Source organism: Notolepis coatsorum (assembly GCF_963971535.1).
Source record: "Notolepis coatsorum genome assembly, chromosome: 3".
In the NCBI taxonomy this organism is placed as follows: Eukaryota; Metazoa; Chordata; class Actinopteri; order Aulopiformes; family Paralepididae; genus Notolepis; species Notolepis coatsorum.
The window spans coordinates 164,619,468-164,638,764 of NC_140167.1; the positions used below are offsets into that span (position 1 = coordinate 164,619,468).

The 19,297-nt window shown below is 50.8% G+C and overlaps 1 protein-coding gene across 1 annotated transcript in view; it reads left to right on the forward strand.

Annotated features, from left to right (window-relative positions):
- The window catches only part of slc4a10b (solute carrier family 4 member 10b), a gene marked incomplete at both ends in the record, with an annotated part of 308,140 nt that overhangs the window by 142,915 nt on the left and 145,928 nt on the right, over positions 1-19,297 (forward strand). The window contains 2 exons of the mRNA XM_084311423.1: positions 71-144; positions 10,776-10,933. Of these exons, the coding sequence (XP_084167549.1) occupies positions 71-144; positions 10,776-10,933 (232 nt within the window). The remainder of the gene's footprint in view (positions 1-70; positions 145-10,775; positions 10,934-19,297) is intronic.

Below are 19,297 nucleotides of genomic sequence, written 5' to 3' on the forward strand. Positions count from 1 at the left end.
CGTTTGACTAAAAATGTTTCCAGTCTTGTAACTGACCTACAGTACTGCTCTCTCCTCTTGTCTGTTTTAGGTCCATTGGCGACCTCCCAGCCTCAGTTGTCTGGGCCAGACGGGAAAGGAGACGTCAACAGTGGTCCAGACAAGGTACAGAGAGAACGGAGAGAACAGGGGAGCAGACAAGGTACAGAGAGAACAGAGAGAACAGAGGAGCAGACAAGGTTCAGAGAGAACAGAGAGAACAGGGGAGCAGACAAGGTACAAAGAGAACAGAGAGAACAGAGGAGCAGACAAGGTACAGAGAGAACAGAGATAACAGGGGAGCAGACAAGGTACAGAGAGAACAGAGAGAACAGAGGAGCAGACAAGGTACAGAGAGAACAGAGAGAACAGAGGAGCAGATGTAGCACTTTTTGTCACTAACAGTAACAGCTGTTCGCCACGGACCAGTTCTATGAGGAGAGGAGTGATATACACAGTAAAAGGAATGGTAGACCAGGGACAAGGTTATAACAGTGACCGGTAATTTATTCAGTTTAAACAGCAGCGCTAGTAAGACAATGACGACAACATACAACAAGTAGGTGAGGTAAAGTGAAGTATCCCTTTTAGGTTCTTTCATTAACCCCTCCTTCTTTCAGGAAGGTTAATTCGATATCAAGTCCTAGATTGATTGGATCAACACATTCGGTTCAGTTCGACCCCTTCTCTCAAGAAGGTTAGTTCGGTATCAGGTTCTAGGTTGATTGGATCAACATATTTGGTTCGGTTCAGACGTCTCTGAGCTTATCACTAGCTAAAAGCTAGGTTTAAGGTTGGACATTAGATGTATCCCTTTTTCGTGAGTAACTCGTTATCTTTTCTTCTGCAATTGCAGATCAGTAAACTATATCAGTTTATCATTTCAGTAAACTCTATATCAGTTTATCATTTCAGTAAACTCTATATCAGTTTATCATTTCAGTTCAGTAGGTAAGTATTTAAAGTACATATTAATTTAAACCTTTAAATGTGCAGGGAATGCAAGTACCTTATTTGATGCAATGACCCTTTAAACTCTTCCTTTGCAGGTGTAATACCAACAAAGTACCAATCGAAATATTCAAGGTTATAGGAATGCAAGTACCTTATTAGGTGAAATGACCCTTTAAACTATCTTTCTTTCTTTATAGGAGAACCATCAGCAATTCAACTATAATCAATATGTTATCAATGAGATTCAAGTATTTTACTGGGTGCATTGACCCTTTAACTCTCCCTCTCATCATTGGTTCAGGTATCTTATTGGGTGAATTTACCCTTTAACTCTCTCTCTTTACAGGAGAAATATCAGTAGTTCAAGTATCTTACTGGTTGCATTGACCCTTTAACTCTCCCTCTTTACAGGAGAAATATCAGTACCCATATATACAATGTGCATCAATCAAATACAAAATACAATATCAAAATACAATATCATAAAATACAAAAGGTTGGCGGCTAGGTGGTGCAGTGGGCAAGGCGCTCACCACCAATGCAGGAGACGCTGGGTTCGAGCCCAGCTCTCCGCATTGCTATCACCTTGGCTGGTTGTTCATACTAATACAATTGGCAGTATTAGGGGGTGGGAAGCTGATGGGTGGGGATCGGACGTTGTGGACAGAGACTCCTACAGGTCGGTTGGTGCGCCTGCGCAGCAGAATCAGGAAGCGACGGGGGCAGGGTGCCCTCCAAACGCAGACCCCCGACGCTGAGAGATCGCGCTGTGCAGGTGAAAAGATGCGACTGCTGCTTCCTCGAGTACCGGAGGGGACACGTGATGTAAGGCTTAATCCACATTGCAGCCGGTTTGTGGGAGGCATGGCCTAACAGCGTTCGAGACAGGGGAGGGTAGAATTGGACGATACGAAATTGGGATGGGAGAACATTTTTAAATGGGAGAAAAAGTTGATAAAAAAAATATATATATACAAAAGGTGAAACGGGGTCAAAAGCCCTTGGAAGTTCTTGTGACTCAAGTTCAATTAGTTTGTTAATTCCTGATCCACATCCTCACTGGGAGTGAGGAAGGCAATTCACAATCCTACCAGATTGTTGAGGAAACAGGGGGTAACAGATCAGGCTCCTGGGTATAGCCCTGATCTAGATCTGAGGTTATTTGGGTTGGCTCGCCATCTTGTGTCGGTCCGGCACACCGCCTCGTCCCGCGTGGGCACACGTGATGAGTGGTGGTCGGTCGGGACTCCTGGGAACTCTTCCCGGGGTTGAAAAAACTTGCCTGCATAACAGGCATTCAGAAAATAAAAGCTATTTATCATCTTTCATTGCTTTAGAATGGATAATCAATCAGGCTACTTTTGGCTATGCTAAGCTAAAGTAGGCTACAATATCACAGCACGTGGGAACATCCATTTGACTTATGCTAAATTAGGCTAAAGTGCACTAGCACATGGAAACATTCCTCACATTCCATATTAAACTCTCAAAAGCAACTGAAATGTATATAGACCATGTTCTTATCATACAGCATATCAATACAATTATAAGTACTTCTGAAATGGTTTCTTTCTAGTTTTCATTCAACCAAATTGAGCTTGGAGCTTCGCTAGCATGAGCATGACTCAGGATGAAGCTACATTATTAGCTAGCCATACAGTTCGCCGACGTAGCTCGTGTCGTGCGGATAACGTTGTTAGCCAATTAGCATTGAGCTAGCGATTTTATACATTCAACAATGAAACGGCACAATATTGATGAAACTCACCAAAACCGTCTCTGGAAGTGGTATGTTCTTTAACAGCAACAACCTCTTCGGTTTTGTAACTGGGGGAATCTTTTATGACTGTTTGATAACTATTTCGTGGTGCTAGTTCATTCCGGTTCTATCAGTATTCAGTATCTGCGTCAGTCTCCATCAATCTATGATCTTCATCTGTGTGAGGCAAGGCGCGAACTGCTCACCTAACTCACGTTCTGAGGTAACTTAAAGGAGCAGTGAGGCAATTCAAAGGATATGGTCAAAATGTTGTTAACCTTACATGAATATACATATAACCCAATAACATTAACGATAGGTTATGTATATAACCTAGTTATATGAGTATTGGCTGAGCGTCCCGCTCAAGCCTATTGAGATACCCTTTATCTCCTTGTACCTACTGTACACCACCACGAAACAACTTATGCACCCACACCTGACCGGGTCCCGCCTCTATGGAGGCGTAGCCTATAAGACCATGGTCCTGGTCACCAAACACCCTTCCTCGCCAAAATCCCGTTCCAGTAAAAGATCCCTCAAAAGGGAACTCAGGGCCGCTTAGAGCGGGACGCTCAGCCAATACTCATATAACTAGGTTATATACATAACCTATCGTTATATTTCGTATGGCTTATCGCGTCCCGCTCAAGCCTATTGAGATATGGGTTAGAGCGGACGCGAGACCCGACAGATGTACCCCCTGAGGACCCGTAAGCCCACATCAAGGGGTGCGGGGAGCCCTGTCACCCCATCCTTCCTAACGAAGGGGGGGGCGCAGTCAACTCCACCTGAGTGCGAACAAGAGGGAACTAGAACCCCTTGAACACACAGCACAGGCGGAACCACGTATGACCTAACACACTGTGGCCCATACCCACACACTCCTGCTACCCTACCAAAGGACGGGAAGCAGGAAAGGCCACAGACCCCAGAACCGCCTGGGAGACAGAACCCCCGGTCATGTCCATGAGGTAAAACCTTACAAAGGGGCCCGGCGAGGACCATGAAGCTGCAGCACAGATGTCCTCCACCGAGGCCCCACCCAGGAGAGCGGCATAGGCAGCCACCCCATGAGTGGAGTGCGCCCTGATGCCCCCAGGGGGATCCTGCCCAGCCAATGTGTAGCAGAGGGCAATGCCCTCGCACAACCAATGGGACAGGCGCTGTTTCGACAGTGCCTTACCGGCACGAGAACCACCGTAACAGACAAAAAGCTGATCGGTAACCCTGAGGTCCTGAGTACGGCTGAGGTAAATTCCCAAAGCGCGGACCGGACATGACAGGTGAAGGCCCGCATCTAACTCACTAGTGTGAGGAGGAGGACGAAACGCCTGAACCACAATCTCCCGGGAGCGGAAGGAACTCTGGATATTCTTAGGCATGAAAGCAGGATTAGGTCGCAGAGTGGCACCGCAATCGGCCCGAAAAGACAGGCACTCTGGACGTACCGAGAGAGCACAGAGCTCACCCACGCGTTTAGCGGAAGTGACAGCCAGCATGAACGCGGTCTTGAAAGACAGCCGTTCCAACGGCGCCTGCTCGAGCGGCTCAAACGGGCCCAAGGACAACCAACCGAGGACCAATTGAAGATCCCAAGTCGGAGCCAAGGAGCGTTGCACCGGCTTAACACGTCGAGCGCCAAGCAGGAAACGCTTCACAAGAGGGTGGCTGAACAAAACAGTCCCCTCAATTCCCTCATGATAGGAGGATATAGCCGCCGCATATACCCTCACCGTCGAAGCCGACAGTCTACCAAGAAGATACTCGAGATAACTCAGGACAGCATCCAGGGGGCAGGAGACTGGGTCCCAGCCCCCCGCCTTACACCACTCTTGGAACGCACGCCATCTGCCCGCGTAAACCGCGACAGTGGAGGGAGCATGTGCACACCGGATGGTATCAACCACCGAAGGGTCCATTCTCTCCAGACTCACCCTCCCACCAGCCACACCAACAGCCGTTGGCCCAACATCGGAAACTGGAACAGTGACCCGTCGTGCTGTGAGAGGGCCGTCGCCGACCAAGGAATGACCCAAGGAGGAGCGACCAGAAGCTGGATCAAGACCGGGAACCATACTGACTTGCCCCGGTCCGGCGCGACCAGGATCACCGTCCTGCGCTCCCTCCGTATCCGCTCCAACAGCTGACTCAACAGCTGTACAGGAGGAAAGGCGTACAGAAGACCGGGCGGCCATGGAAAGGTCGAGAAGACATCCACCCCCAAGGGGGGATGATCTGCTCGACTGAGCGAGAACCACAAGGGGCACTTGTGAGAGCGTCGGCACGCAAACGGATCTACCGAGGCCTCCCCGAACCGATCCCAGATCTGTCTGACTATGTCGGGGCGGAGTTCCCACTTGTCGTAATGAGGACCGCCCCGAGACATCATATCCGCCCCCATATTCTCTGTACCAGGAATGTGGAGCGCCCTCAGACTGCGCAGCCTGCGGGATGCCCATAGTCAAAGTTTGACCGCCGCCCGGAGCAGGCGGATGGAACGAGTCCCACCCTGCCTGTTGATATACGCCGCTGCCGTCATACGGTCTGTCCTGACCAAAACGTGTTCGCCTACCACCAGGTGGTCGAACCGTTTGAGGACCAGGAGGACCGCCTTCAACTCCAACACATTGATATGCGGGGTAGCTGGGCCAGCATGACCCGTCCAGCAGCCCCCCACTGCGTGGGTCCGACACGTCCCTCCCCAACCCGTGAGAGAGGCGTCGGTGAAGACTGTGACGTGTGAGCTCCTGCTGCCTATGGGGACCCCAATGGTGAGGATACCCAGCCTCCTCCAGTGGGCGAGATCTCCCCATATCAACAAAGGAACCGTCAACCGTTTCCTTTTGTCCCTCACCGGATCTATTCTCATAGAGAGAAACCACCTCTGTATCCTCCTCATGAAGAGGAGGCCAAGAGGAATCACCGTGTGAGCAGATGCCATAATGCCTAGCAGACGCATCACTTGCAGCGCCGTGACCGTCCCTCCCAGACGGAAACCCCAGAGCGCGTGACGGAGAACCACCCGACGTTGCTCCGAGAGGGTTGCAATCATGCGCCTTGACCTCAACGTCAAGCCCAAGTACTCCACCTGTTGACTGGGAAGAGGGGTACTCTTCTTCCAATTCACAGCAAAACCCAGGCTGGTGAGGAATTCCACCACCAGCCTGGTATGAGACCTGGCAACCTCCTCCGAACGACTGAGGAGTAGAATGTCGTCGAGATTGAATAGAACTCGTAACCCCCGACGACGTAAGGGCTCCAGTGCAGTTGCCACGCACTTGGTGAGGTGAATGTGCGGGGAGCCAGAGAATAACCGAACGGCATCCTCTGGTACTCGTACGCTACGCCCTGAAACAGGAACCGTAGGAATTTCCTGTGAGGAGGGTAAATGGGGATGTGAAAATACGCATCCTTCAGGTCTATGGAGGTGAACCAGTCTCCCCTCCTGACAGCAAGCAGAAGGAGTTTGACGGTCAACATTCTGAACGGTCTCGCTACAATCAACCGATTGAACGCGGACAGATCCAGTATAGGTCTGACCCCCCCTGTTTTCTTGGGTATCAGAAAATAACGGGAGTAGACGCCTGACATTGCGTCCTCTCTCGGAACCACAACGACGGCCTGCTTTGCCAACAGAGATTGGATCTCGTCGGCCAGGGCTGTCACTGCTTCTGACCCTGACAATAGGGTCGGCACCAAACCTGAGAACGGAGGGTGGGGTTGTGCGAACTGCAAAACAAGCCCCTCCCTCAACGTTCCCTCTATCCACCGATCCAGACGGCATTCCTGTTGCCATATGTGAAAATAATCCCACAGCGCACCCGCCGTCAACTGACGCTGGGCCGCAAGGAACAGTAGATAGTTGGTCCGGTCCCTCCCGCTGTGCGACGCACCCAAGGGGGGACCCCGACAGAAAGGGCCGGTTTGATACGGGAGAAGCTGTCATCAAACTGGTTGACAAACACCCCCCCCCTGAACACCCCTCTAGCGCATGCTGAGGAGTTGTTCCGCAGCTAGACACGCAAGGCATGAGGACCCCATGGGCTCCTACACGCCGAAGCCCTGCAGTGATATTGCTACCACCCAAATCACGCTCGCCTCTCCTTTGCAGACCACTGCCGCTGTGACGGGAGTGGGAGGCATCAGCGCGATACCCCGCCTGGCGAAGGCGAAGCCGGGGTAACCCCTGCTGTGCATTCAACAGAAGAGGCCTCGAGTCCCCCAGCTGACCACTGTAGCTAGTGGCAGCTGTAACACCAGGCTCATCCAACACACAACGTGTGGTGCAGGAACCACGCAACGGAACATTCTCACGGACAGACCCAGGCTCAGCCATCAACTGGGTGTCAGCCCCTGTCCCCATGAGAAGTGAAGAATGGGGCCGCATACGCTTCAATGAAGGTTCGCGGCCCGCAGCCAAAGGAGAACGATCAGAGCCCCGCTTCCGTGGGTAACAGAGAGAGGATTGAACGGGGAGCGGGCTGCTCGTCGGAAAGTGACGACGGCTTGTTTTACCAAACTCGAATTCACCCAAAATGGCCGATCCCTCGGCCGCCAAGGCTGCCGGCCTTGTGGTACCCTGTTGACTCTCCACCCAGGGCACCACTGGCGGGGGAAACATGGTCGCCTGTCGAGGATCTCGCCACAGTCGTTGACGAGACCGTGCTCCCACCTCTGGCTGCACAGCGTGAGGCAGTGTAGGACCCAGATCAACAACCGCTTGCGCCTCCACAGAATGCCCAAAAAGACTATCTGTGGAAAAAGGAGTCGTGAGGAGAGAAAACCTATCCTCTTCCCCAAGAGGAGATTGCTCCAACCAAACATGCCTAACAACCAACGTTGATAGCATCCTAATCCTCCCCGCAGTTATAGCTTGCGACTGAGTCAAGATCTCCATAACACCACAAACATGAACCATGTTTACAATGTCGGCTGGACCCAAAGTCCTACTACCCGACGCCAATGTGGATAGGAAACTAGCCAGCTGAGCCATAACACTGGCCGCCGCCAAATACCATCCTGTAGCAGTATACAACTCATCCGTCCATACTGCCACCCTCCGAGCCGATTCGCTATCAAGCATCGGCCGGGCGGGACATCGTTCATCCCCGCCGGGGCACAGGAACAAAGCTACCTGGCTGCTTAGCCACGGTACACCCGGCCTGCACCCTGTTGTTAGCCCGTTCACCTGTAAAAAAGGTAAATAGGACTCAGCGAAACCCCCCACATCAACCACCGACTGACCTTCATCAATGAAGCTGGTAAGAGGAGGGAAAAGCGGTATCCCGCGGCGGGGATTATTAGAACAACGACCCATTTCAGCGTCAGCGTTAGCATTAGCAGAAGTAGCAGTAGTAGCATTAACGTTAGCAGCGTGCTCCAGGATTGCCAGGAAACCGCCCACTGCAGTGGAACGATCACCAAGCCGCCCCGGCCCTGGCGCCGAAACATACTCCACAGCATTACCAATACTGACATTGATGCCTAATGACACAGGCCTTACCTTTGTACAAGCCATCTTGATAGTCAAACCTTGTACGCTGCCCCTCGGTCTGCCGTCGTCAGCCGAGGAAACATCAGCACAGGCCCAATGTGTCACTGAAACATGCTCCGAAGATGCCAGGGAAAAGCAAACCTCCGGTAAGCTTTCAACATTAGGAACCTTCTCTAATCTTTTCATACTACTAGTTACATACGGTGCACAGCATCCAATATGATGGAACGAAAATAGAGGAAGGGTGTTTGGTGACCAGGACCATGGTCTTATAGGCTACGCCTCCATAGAGGCGGGACCCGGTCAGGTGTGGGTGCATAAGTTGTTTCGTGGTGGTGTACAGTAGGTACAAGGAGATAAGGGGTATCTCAATAGGCTTGAGCGGGACGCGATAAGCCATACGAAATATAACTGTTTATGTTCTTACACAATAGCATTAACTATTTATGTTCTTATTCAATGGCATTAACTATTTATGTTCCTATAACTAAATAGTTATGAAATGAAACCTGGGTTACACAGACAAGGTACAGAGAGAACAGAGAGAACAGAGGAGCAGACAAGGTACAGAGAGAACAGAGAGAACAGTGGAGCAGACATGGTACAGAGAGAACAGAGAGAACAGGGGAGCAGACAAGGTACAGAGAGAACAGGGGAGCAGACAAGGTACAGAGAGAACAGAGGAGCAGACAAGGTACTGAGAGAACAGCATTGAATTGCAATTTGACATGAATGCGCCTTTCCTTCAACTCAAATGTAAATCCTGACATAACATCAGACTGCCCAACCTTAGAAGCAGGTGTCCTGGCGGGAGCTGGGGAGTAGTATATATACCATATCGGCCAAAAATGATATCACGATAACGATATGATAATGTTATCATATCACTCGATATAGCGATAATTGTCGATATTGTTTTAAGTATACAACAGATGTATGTTTATTTTGCAGCAATCTTTGTTGTTGCCGCCATCTTTAGTGTTACAGCCCCTCACTCCAGTTCTCAGGCTGCAGCTGGTTTGAAAGCGAAAGTAAACAGACTTCTCTGCTGGATGTGGCTCCAGGGGAGTTGAATACTTCTGGCTCTGCTAGTTTCTTTTCTATATTTTGGTGCTTTTTTGGTGGACAAACCACCGCACATGTGCACTGTGACTCACGACTGGAGACTAGCTCTGCTAGCACACATAGCCTACTGTGTACAGACGGTTTCAAACTGTATTTTTTATTAGAAAGCAAACAAAATAAATGGACAAGAGAAAAATATATCTGAATTTGGTCAGTATTGTCATTTGGACAAGCAAAGCCATTACTTTAAGTTGCAGGCAAGAAAGACAAGTCTGTCCACTGTCTCTGGTTTTAAAACTACCCTGTTGCAGGTCACAATAAAAATGTATTATCGTTATCGTTTTATCGCCCAGCCCTATCGTACTGCATGTTGTATTTGGTCAACCGTGCCTGTAAGGCAACGGCAGATGAGCAAAATGAGTCTGACGTGCATTTTGATCAGAATGACCCTTTAGTATTCGGTTTCTGAAATATTCAACACAGCTCAAAATGTCATGTTCTTTTAACGGCGTCTTTTATAATATTGGGCTGGCGTACAATAAACCCTGGCTGTACCTTTTTTATATGAAAAATTCCTCTATTAGTGGATTAGGATTACAACCCCATTAAGTACACACACTTTTCTAATGTCATCACCATCACCATAACACCGGGACATCCCTGTAGCGATACGGCTAAATCCCTGCGGAAACCTTTTGTGCAGAACTCCCCAACCTTTTGGTCCGACAGCTGGCACACCATACACAATATCTGAACTGCTCAAAGCTGTTTCGTCTTTCTCTCTGAAGCGTTGCACAATGCACTCTCCGTGCTATTTTTATAGAATGAAAAACAGGTATTTAAACAGGAGATTAAGGAAATATTATGTAACAGATCCAATTCAAGCCACATTGATGATATAATAATCCATTGTAATATTTCATAATACAACATCTGTACACTGCTTATGGTAAACAGTAGGTGTTATGACACACAAGTCTGCGCTGAACTTAAATCGAATCCGCAATCTAACCCAGACAGTCCCTTTGCAGATTTACTGGTTCAACAGCTACGTTGTTATTTAGTTGTTATCCTCTTAGCTAGCTCCCAGTCTCCCAAGCAGCTTACAGTAGACAATAATGTACTGTAAACTAAGAAGGAAGACATATGATAGTGTAAACTATGGATGAGTCTGTCGCAGTCAACCAGCACCTGCTAACGGGTCTGACCCTTTAGCTCAGCTGGTTAGTGTAAACTACAATCAACCAGCACCTGCTAACGGGTCTGACCCTTTAGCTCAGCTGGTTAGTGTAAACTACAGTCAACCAGCACCTGCTAACGGGTCTGACCCTTTAGCTCAGCTGGTTAGTGTAAACTACAGTCAACCAGCACCTGCTAACGGGTCTGACCCTTTAGCTCAACTGGTTAGTGCGGCCACCTATGGATCCTATGGTCCCGGGTTCAAATCCACTCAATTACAATACGCTAAATATACTCTTCCAGATAGACATGCACTTCATGAAGAAGATCCCGGCAGGGGCGGAGGCCTGCAACGTGATGGTGGGAGAGTTGGACTTCCTGCACAAGCCAGTGGTGGCGTTCGTACGCGTCTCCCCGGCGCTCCTGCTAAGCGGCCTGGCGGAGGTCCCCATCCTCACCAGGTCAGTGCACAACTCACAGGTTAAACCAACCGGCTGGGTAGCGGAGAGGTCTAAGCACTGTGGGAGTGGCTGGGTAGAGGTCTAAGTGTGACGGATCATATTGGTCTGCGTTGTGTTGATGTTAAATGTTAATGTCCCGAGGGGGAGTCGAACAGGGGGCTCACTAAGAAGTGAATTCACTCCTAACTACCGTACCTATGCGTCTGTTAACCCTGTTATGGGGAAGTGAGTTTAATTTACCAGCCCGCACTGCCACAGTCACTCGTCAACACACCTGTTTCCGTGGCTGTGGACATACCCACGGGCTTCCCCGTTACACTCACCTCCCTAAACTCACGCCCCTCAGGACATCCGGGTCACTGGGCACCACTTTGACGGATCATATTGGTCTGCGTTGTGTTGATGTTAAATGTTAATGTCCCGAGGGGGAGTCGAACAGGGGGCTCCCGCGTCCGCGGGCGACGACACAGGCCGCTGCACTAAGAAGTGAATTCACTCCTAACTACCGTACCTATGCGTCTGTTAACCCTGTTATGGGGAAGTGAGTTTAATTTACCAGCCCGCACTGCCACAGTCACTCATCAACACACCTGTTTCCGTGACTGTGGACATACCCATGGGCTTCCCCGTTACATAAGCACTGTAGGGTGTCTGGGTAGAGGAGAGGTCTAAGGACTGTGGCGCGGCTGGGTAGCAGAGAGGTCTAAGCACTGTGGAGAGGCTGGGTAGCAGAGAGGTCTAAGCACTGTGGTGCGGCTAGGTAGCAGAGGTCTAAGCACTGTGGAGTGGCTGGGTAGCAGAGAGGTCTAAGCACTGTGGTGCGGCTGGGTAGCAGAGAGGTCTAAGGACTGTGGAGCGGCTGGGTAGCAGAGAGGTCTAAGCAAAATTGGCCGGGTTTCAGCTGTCCTGACAGTGGTGGGAAGTTCTTTCCACTATTGTGGAGCAAGGCCTGCGAATAGCTGGCTTCTTTTTGATGACCCCCAGGAGCTCAGATAAGAGTGGGTCTGAGGCGGCCAGCAGATGCAGAGCGTAGGGGTTTTGAGGCAGGAGCCGTTCCCTTCGCTGCGCGATATGCCAGGTCGAGGACCTTGAAGCGGATTTGTGCGGCGATGGGAAGCCAGTGCAGGTCCCTAAGAAGTGGGGTAACATGTGCTGACTTTGGTAGGTTGGCAATCAGGCGGGCCGCTGCGTTCTGTATGAGTTGAAGTGGCTTGGTGACGGTGGTCTGTAGGCCAGTGCATTGCAGTAGCCAAGGCGAGACATGACTGTTGATTGCAGGAGGATTGCTTAACGTTGAAGAAGGATTGCTTAAAGTTGAAGGAGGATTGCTTAAAGTTGAAGGAGGGTTGCTTAAAGTTGCAGGAGGATTGTTTACATCTGCAGGAGGATTGCTTAAAGTTGAAGGAGGATTGCTTAAAGAGGATTGCTTAAAGTTGAAGGAGGATTGCTTAAAGAGGATTGCTTAAAGTTGTATACCACTGGTGTTCAAAGCTAGATTTGGAATGAATCAAGGCTGGATTGTAAAGTTCACCATCACCATTGAAGTGCAGGGCCACTACCCATGTGCAGCATTTAATTCATTGAAGGCAGCTTCTGGGTCCCAATGCTAAAAGCTATCTAGCCTGTACATACCTGCATATAATCCTTTTTACATATCTGTAGATACTATATCTATATATGTACATATCCCTTACCTACTCTTACTATTTACGCTGCTGGCCAGTATGACTTACTACCATAGTGTCTTTATACATGTATCACTGTACATATTAGGGGTGTAACGGTACACAAAAAGCACGGTACTTACTGTACCTCGGTTTTGAAGTCAATGTTCGGTATGGGTTTTCGGTACAGTGGGGGAAAGTTTGACTTTCCATCTTCCACTCAGGGGTGATGTAGTGTGCAGTAACTAATTGTACTTGTAGGGCTGTCAACGAATATTCTATATTGAAATTAATAATCAACTTAATTATATTATATTTATATTATGTTATATAATTATAATAATTATATTAGATTGTGAAAAAAACAGCCCCCGGGTGGGTGTCCGTTAGTGGTTAACATACCGTTGTATTCGTTCGGTACACACCCGCTCGGTACGGTATGGTACACACTGAAACGGTTCGGTACGGATACGTGTACCTTTACACCCCTAGTACATATTAATACTATATCTATATCTGTACATATGTAACGGTTGTGACATCGTCACCTTAAACTTCAATGCCCTGAGGGAGTTTCGAACCTGTGGTCTCCCACACCATGGGCAACAGCACAGACCGCTATACCAAGAAGTTAACTCACTGTTATATATCGCATAGCTCTGCTCAGCATCTATTGCAATACTCTTCATATCCAGTATTGAACTGAAATAAATTCTCACATGTACCTTTACATACCATCATCTGTCTGGCCACACCCCCATCCGCTACCTACATAAGCAGGGGTGTGGCCATACCATCAGCTCCTTCTTCAATTTTCACCACGTCAAGTGCCTGTATACACCACTTTGAAGTTTGCTGGATTTGTTTTGAAGAAAGTTGGAGCTGCGTTAACATTATCTTGTTTTTTTCTCTCTCTCACAATTTAAGTAGAAAAAGGCTAAGTTATAATGTTTTCTTCGGGGGGTAGCACTAGCAACGTCACCCTTCACCAGAGGTTCTCCATTGCCGCCTCCGGCGTGCGTCTTGGAGCGGGATTGACTCCGCGGTCGTGGCAGTCAGTCGCGCTTGATCGGCGTCCGGTGGATAGTTTGCCTCTCCGAGGAGCTGGTGTACCAAGGGCATCTCCTGTGAGATGGCCTGGTTCCTGCTCTGGTTCCTCCATGGGCCGACGGCTCCTCTGGTAGCAGAGGATCTGAGACGCAAGCTTTTTCGCCTCTGCTCGCTCCCGTCGTAGGAGGGTGGCTTGCAGGGGCGAACGGCCTGGTTTTGGTGAGCTGCTGGAGCCAGATGAGGGTGCTTCTGCTTCTCCGTGGCCGATGGAAACGGAGGATTTCATGGTGGGAGCAGAGGCGCTCTTATTTGACGCCCCGGTGGGGACGCATCACTCTCCCCCTCAGGGTGTGGCAGGGGGTGGTATGTTTCCTTGGGGTCCCTCGTATTCTGGTGTTGGGTTAGAACCTCCGACTCAGTGACGAGATGCCCTGCTATCAGCCACATCGGATGGTGGCACTACAGTGAGTGGTAGCCTCTCGTATGTGAGGGACGCAAGCTTAGTGGAGGAAGGTGCGCATGGGGAATTACGTGCCTTGTTCCCGGAGCTCATGGCGGCAGCCGCCGTCGCTAATGGCGTGCCGCTGCCGCAGCCACTGCCTGCCCCTGTCCCCGATGACTTGATAGGTCAAGTCAAGTCAAGTCCAGAGTTTTATTTGTCACGGCATACAAGTATACAATGAAATGCGGGTGGTCTTGCCCGCAACGATGTGCAATACAGTGGTACAACATATAATAGAATCCAATAAAAACAACATTGTGCAATAAACAGGTAACAGGTAACATGGTGTGACATCTCGGTATCTGTACATAAAAAATATTTACAGAGCATATAGGACATGCTAGGTAGCTTTGGTAGTGCAATACACTGTTACTGTTGTTATACTAATTTAAAGTGGCCTTTCCTTTTGGCCATAAGTGGGTGTGTGCGGCATGAGTGTGTGCCCGCTCATGTTAAAGTGTTAAAGTGGCTGCTAGTGTGTGAGCGTGCACAGCGTGCGTGTCGTGTGTGTGCTTGTGTGTGGATAGTTCAGTGTTCTGTGGCACTCGATGTTCATTGTTCAAGGCTCTGATGGCCTGGGGGAAGAAGCTGAGCCTGAGCCTCTCTGTCCTAGTAGCTGGGGTTCGCAGGCGTCTGCCTGACCTCAGCAGCTGGAACAGGCTGTTATTGGGGTGGTGGGGGTCTTTCATTATTCTGCAGGCTCTGGATTTGCACCTCTTGTTGTATAGAACCTGCAGGGGAGGTAGTGCCATACCCGTGGTACGCTCGGCTGAGCGCACCACTCTCTGTAGGGCCTTCTTGTCCTGTGCCGTGCTGTTTCCATACCAGGCAGTGATGTTTCCGGTCAAGATGCTCTCTACAGCTCCTGAGTAGAAGGACTGGAGTATCTTCCCCGATACTCTGAACTTCCTTAACTGTCTCAGGTGGTAGAGGCGCTGCTTCGCCTTCTTTACTACTGTGTCTATGTGTGTTGTCCATGTCAGATCCTCTGAGATGTGGACCCCCAGGTACTTAAAGCTGCTCACCCTGTCCACGGTAGCCCCGTTAATCAGCAGTGGTGTGTGTGTCTCCTGCTGTCCTCTCCTGTAATCCACGATCAGCTCCTTGGTTTTACCAATGTTCATCTATGCGACATCTTGCGACAATGTTGTCATCTATGGCAACGTCGTCCTGTGAGGGAGACGGGTGTTGTCTGCCCATTCTTCCCCTCAATGGAGGCCTACGTGCGTCAGGAACAGGTGGTCTCCTACATCACTGGTCTTACCCCCGCCTACGTGCAAGTCACGCGGGTGGCGGGTTTGGTCGAGGGAATGAAGGAAGGGGTGCCTCGGCTTGATAGACCGATGGCGTCTCTCCTTTGTCCTGAGGTGGTGTGGGAGCCATTGCGGAAGCCGGTTCCCCACGGGAAATCGGCTAGGCAGTTGGCCAACTGGAGTGACCAGTTGTTTATCGCCATGACTCAAACCCTAGCTGCAACATCCAACATCGCGCAGCTAGCGCGTTTTATGTCTGGGATGATGACGGGCGGTACGGTGCTGGACGACCAACAACAAGTTCTGCACGCCCAGGCGGCTGGAGCCATCCTGCATCTGATTCAGCTGCAGGCAATTGCCGCCGGGAAGATACGCACCCTGGCCACTCTGTCCCAGCGCCACCTTTGGCTGGAGCAGGCGCGAGTGCCGGACAGGAAGAGGCTTCCCCTGCTCACGGCCCCCCTCTCCGATGTTGGGCTCTTCGGGTCGGCGATGCAGCTCATGACGGCAGCCTGCAGGGATATGGAGGAGGAGCATGCGGTGCTCCAGCCCCATTTCCCCCCACCCGATGTCGCCGGTGGAGTTCGACGGAGGCCACGTCGTCGGGGACCCGCGACCGTCGCCACTACCACCGCCACTGCTGGTCCTTCGGCCAAGAAGGCCAGGAGGAGAGAGGGTGCCTCGACCACCGCAGCCAGCCAACCCACGCCCGAAGGTGACGGTAGGGATCGTCGAGACCAGGCACCCCAGTACCGTCCCTCCGGGGCTAAAGCTCCCCGTGGTGGCAGGCACCGCTAATGTGACTTTCCCCCCCCTGTTTACCCCTGTTCCCTTCCCCGGCCCAACTATGATTTTGTCGACAATAAAAAGTCCCTACTAGGAGGGACTGTATTTTTTGTTACAAACTGTGTGTTTATTCACTACATATGTTGGGGATACAATGTGTAGAACCTTCGCCTAGTTGTGGGGTTGATAGGAGAGCTAGACTTTTAGTCTTTAGCTGGTCACGACTCGCTACATATATATGTGTGCTTAGCCAGGCCTGTAGCTAACACTCGGTTGAAAGGCTTTTTCTTTCCTCGTCCTGAAGAATTATGTTTCTTCCTATAAGGGTAGAGGTTTAGTTGTGTGTTCTGTTACGTTGAAACAGTGGCATTGAGTCACAACACTGTAGTGTTGGCCTACAGAAGTACTCGTGTGTGTAGTTGTGCCACGGTCTTATAGACCTCTCTCTCTCTCTCGATCTTCTGTTTTCTTGAAACATAAAACACGGGTGTCGTGTTCACACATAAACATTGGCCTTGTTATAAACCCTGTTCGCAGACGTGTTGTCGTCTGTGGCTAGCGTGCGTTGGGTTAGCTTATCCTGTTAGGATATACGCTGTTTCATTAGCATGCTGGCTACATAAGGTATCATCATGGCTGTTTATTATTATCGTATACAGGGTATGGGATCGTGAGGGGGTAATCGGATAAACCCCTCCTTTCCTCTTTTCTGATTGGTCGGGGGTTTGGCCCTCTTTCATTCGGTCCTACCGCGCTGATTGGTCAGTGCGGCACGGATGGGGGGGGGGGGGGGGTAGGGAATTCCCTGACTCCTCACCTATCATGGTCGGTTGAGTCATGGGATTCCCCCCGCCGTAGAATACGTCACTGGGCACGTTTCTATTGGTCGCTGACTTCCGTGAGTTCTTTACAGGCCCCATGTGTGGTTCTCTGTTATTGTCAAGTTGGTGTTGCGGTGCGTAGGAACTTAAGAGTTCTGCTACGCTCGATATATATGTAGCTTGAGCCTTTTGGTCACGTGGCTCAATGTTACATAAACTTTTCAAGTTGTTGCTCACGTGGGAAGTCTCTCTGGGGGTTCCTGTCCCCTCCTTTATAGAGTAGGTTGAAGGGGTATTGTTTAGGGATTCCCTGACTCCTCGCCTTAAAGGTCTGTTGAGTCATGGTTTTCCCCCCGTCATAGGGTACGTCGCTCCCCGTCCCCTCTTATGAAGTATGGTTGACGGGGTGTTGTTTTCCCTCAGCCGCGTCGCATGGGACCCATGTCCGTATTTTTTATTTTTTTTGTAGACAAATTTTTAATTTAAAAGCAGCTTCTTGTCGTTCTCCCAGGCGGCTTGGAGGAACGGTATCTGGTGTCTTGTTAGACTATCCATTGATGTGTTTTGGGTCTCGACGTGTACATAGTGCTGGCCCTGGGTGCTTCTGATAGGAATCACGCATGGGCTTGGGCGCCTTGGTTGCTCGTCATTAAAACAGCGTTTTTATGGGGCAACTGGGATGGAGTTAGTCTCTTCCGAGCGCCAGTGTTGTCTCGACGAATTCTCATTCATATCTGGGGGATGTTAACGGAATAGATCAAAGCATAGGTAGAGGGGTCTCACGCCCTTGGGGTGGGCCACCGAGCGCGGTACGAAAGGGACCGTCTGGGTGGCGCCCTCTATAATGTTTTGGATCAACATGCCCTCCTAGGGTTGGGGATGGCGGCGTGATTAGGGCACGGGACTGATTCTGGTCGCGCCGGTCCAGGTCAGTTAACCCGTTGTCCGCCGGGGACGCAGATCTTCTGTTCTGGTACCCTGAGGGACTTGTGCTTTTTTCGGGGGGGAAAATGCCGGGTCGGCCCGGGTGTTGCAGGGTTTGATGTTATGGAGATGTTCGTGGTTGTGTTACTACGTGTTACCCCTCACTGTTGCTTGGTCCATGTTGTGTTGTACCTTGCGCTGCGCTAAGGGGGCCTGGTCCTTCTCCATTCTTTTCGCCCCTCTCTTCTCCTGCTTAAGCATGGCTGGGAGGGGGCTGTTGAGGTGATTCTTATGGAACTCCTCTGGCATCCCTGTGTACGTCCCGGTCCGCGGGGCCAGGTCCGAAATTGTTTTGTCGACCCGTAGGCCTTTTTGAAAACTGAAACACTTGTACTGCGGTATAGCCAGTGTATACCCGCAGTTGTGTTTTGGAGTTTTTTCTTGAGGGGTTATAGGAACAACCACCTCATGTTTGAACCAAGGGGGTGGTTGGTTCCCTGGTGTGTTGGTAGCGGAGTCAACTCTCGGGGTAGGCCGCTTGAGTGTGCCCCCGCGCGTTTCATGACGTCTGCCAATCGTGTCAGCCTTCTCTGCCTCGGCCCCTCTAGAGAGTCGGGGGGGTTTTGTGGAGGCTGTGACATGGTGCACAACAATGCCAGCATACGCCCCTTCCACTGGGGTGCTGTTCAGCAGACCCCTTTTGGAGCCTGTCTAGTCCGCAGTGCTCTAGGCTCAGGTCGAGTGCCTGTTGCCTGGATTGAGGGATCGACCTCTTTTGGGGGTTGTCTCCCCGGTGCGCTGCCTGCTCCCGCTGTGGGTGTAGCCTCTTGAGTGCTTCGAGCTTACAGCCATGCCAACCTGAACACGCCCGATCTCGTTCGATTTTGGAGGCTGTGTAGGTTCAGGCCTGGGTTGTACTTGGATGGGTGACTGCCTGGGTATACCAGGATCAGTGAGCTAGGCGGCGTGCTGTAGGGGGGAAGGGCCTGCTCTTGGATGGGCCCTGTCCGAATACGCTGGCGATGTGGGGGGCGGTGTCACTAGTGCCCGACTGGTGAGGTCTCGATGCTGTGGCGTCGTTGGCCTCTCCAGGCTCCCTTTTTCCGGGGGGGTCCAGTCCCTTCTGGGTCTGGGTCCTCCTTCGCGCTCCGCTGCTACGGCCTTGCCACGGGGTTGGGCTTTGCTCTTGACCCCGTGATATTAGGGGTGGTAACGGGGTTTGTTCCTTCCGTTCGTTCCCTAGTGGCATGCGGGTTGTGCGTTTGTGTAGTCGTGGGTACGCCCCACGGTCTCCTCACCCTGTGCGTTGAGTTGCTGAAGTCTCCTCTTCGCGCAGTCGGATCCGACACCCTCCCTTCTTCCGC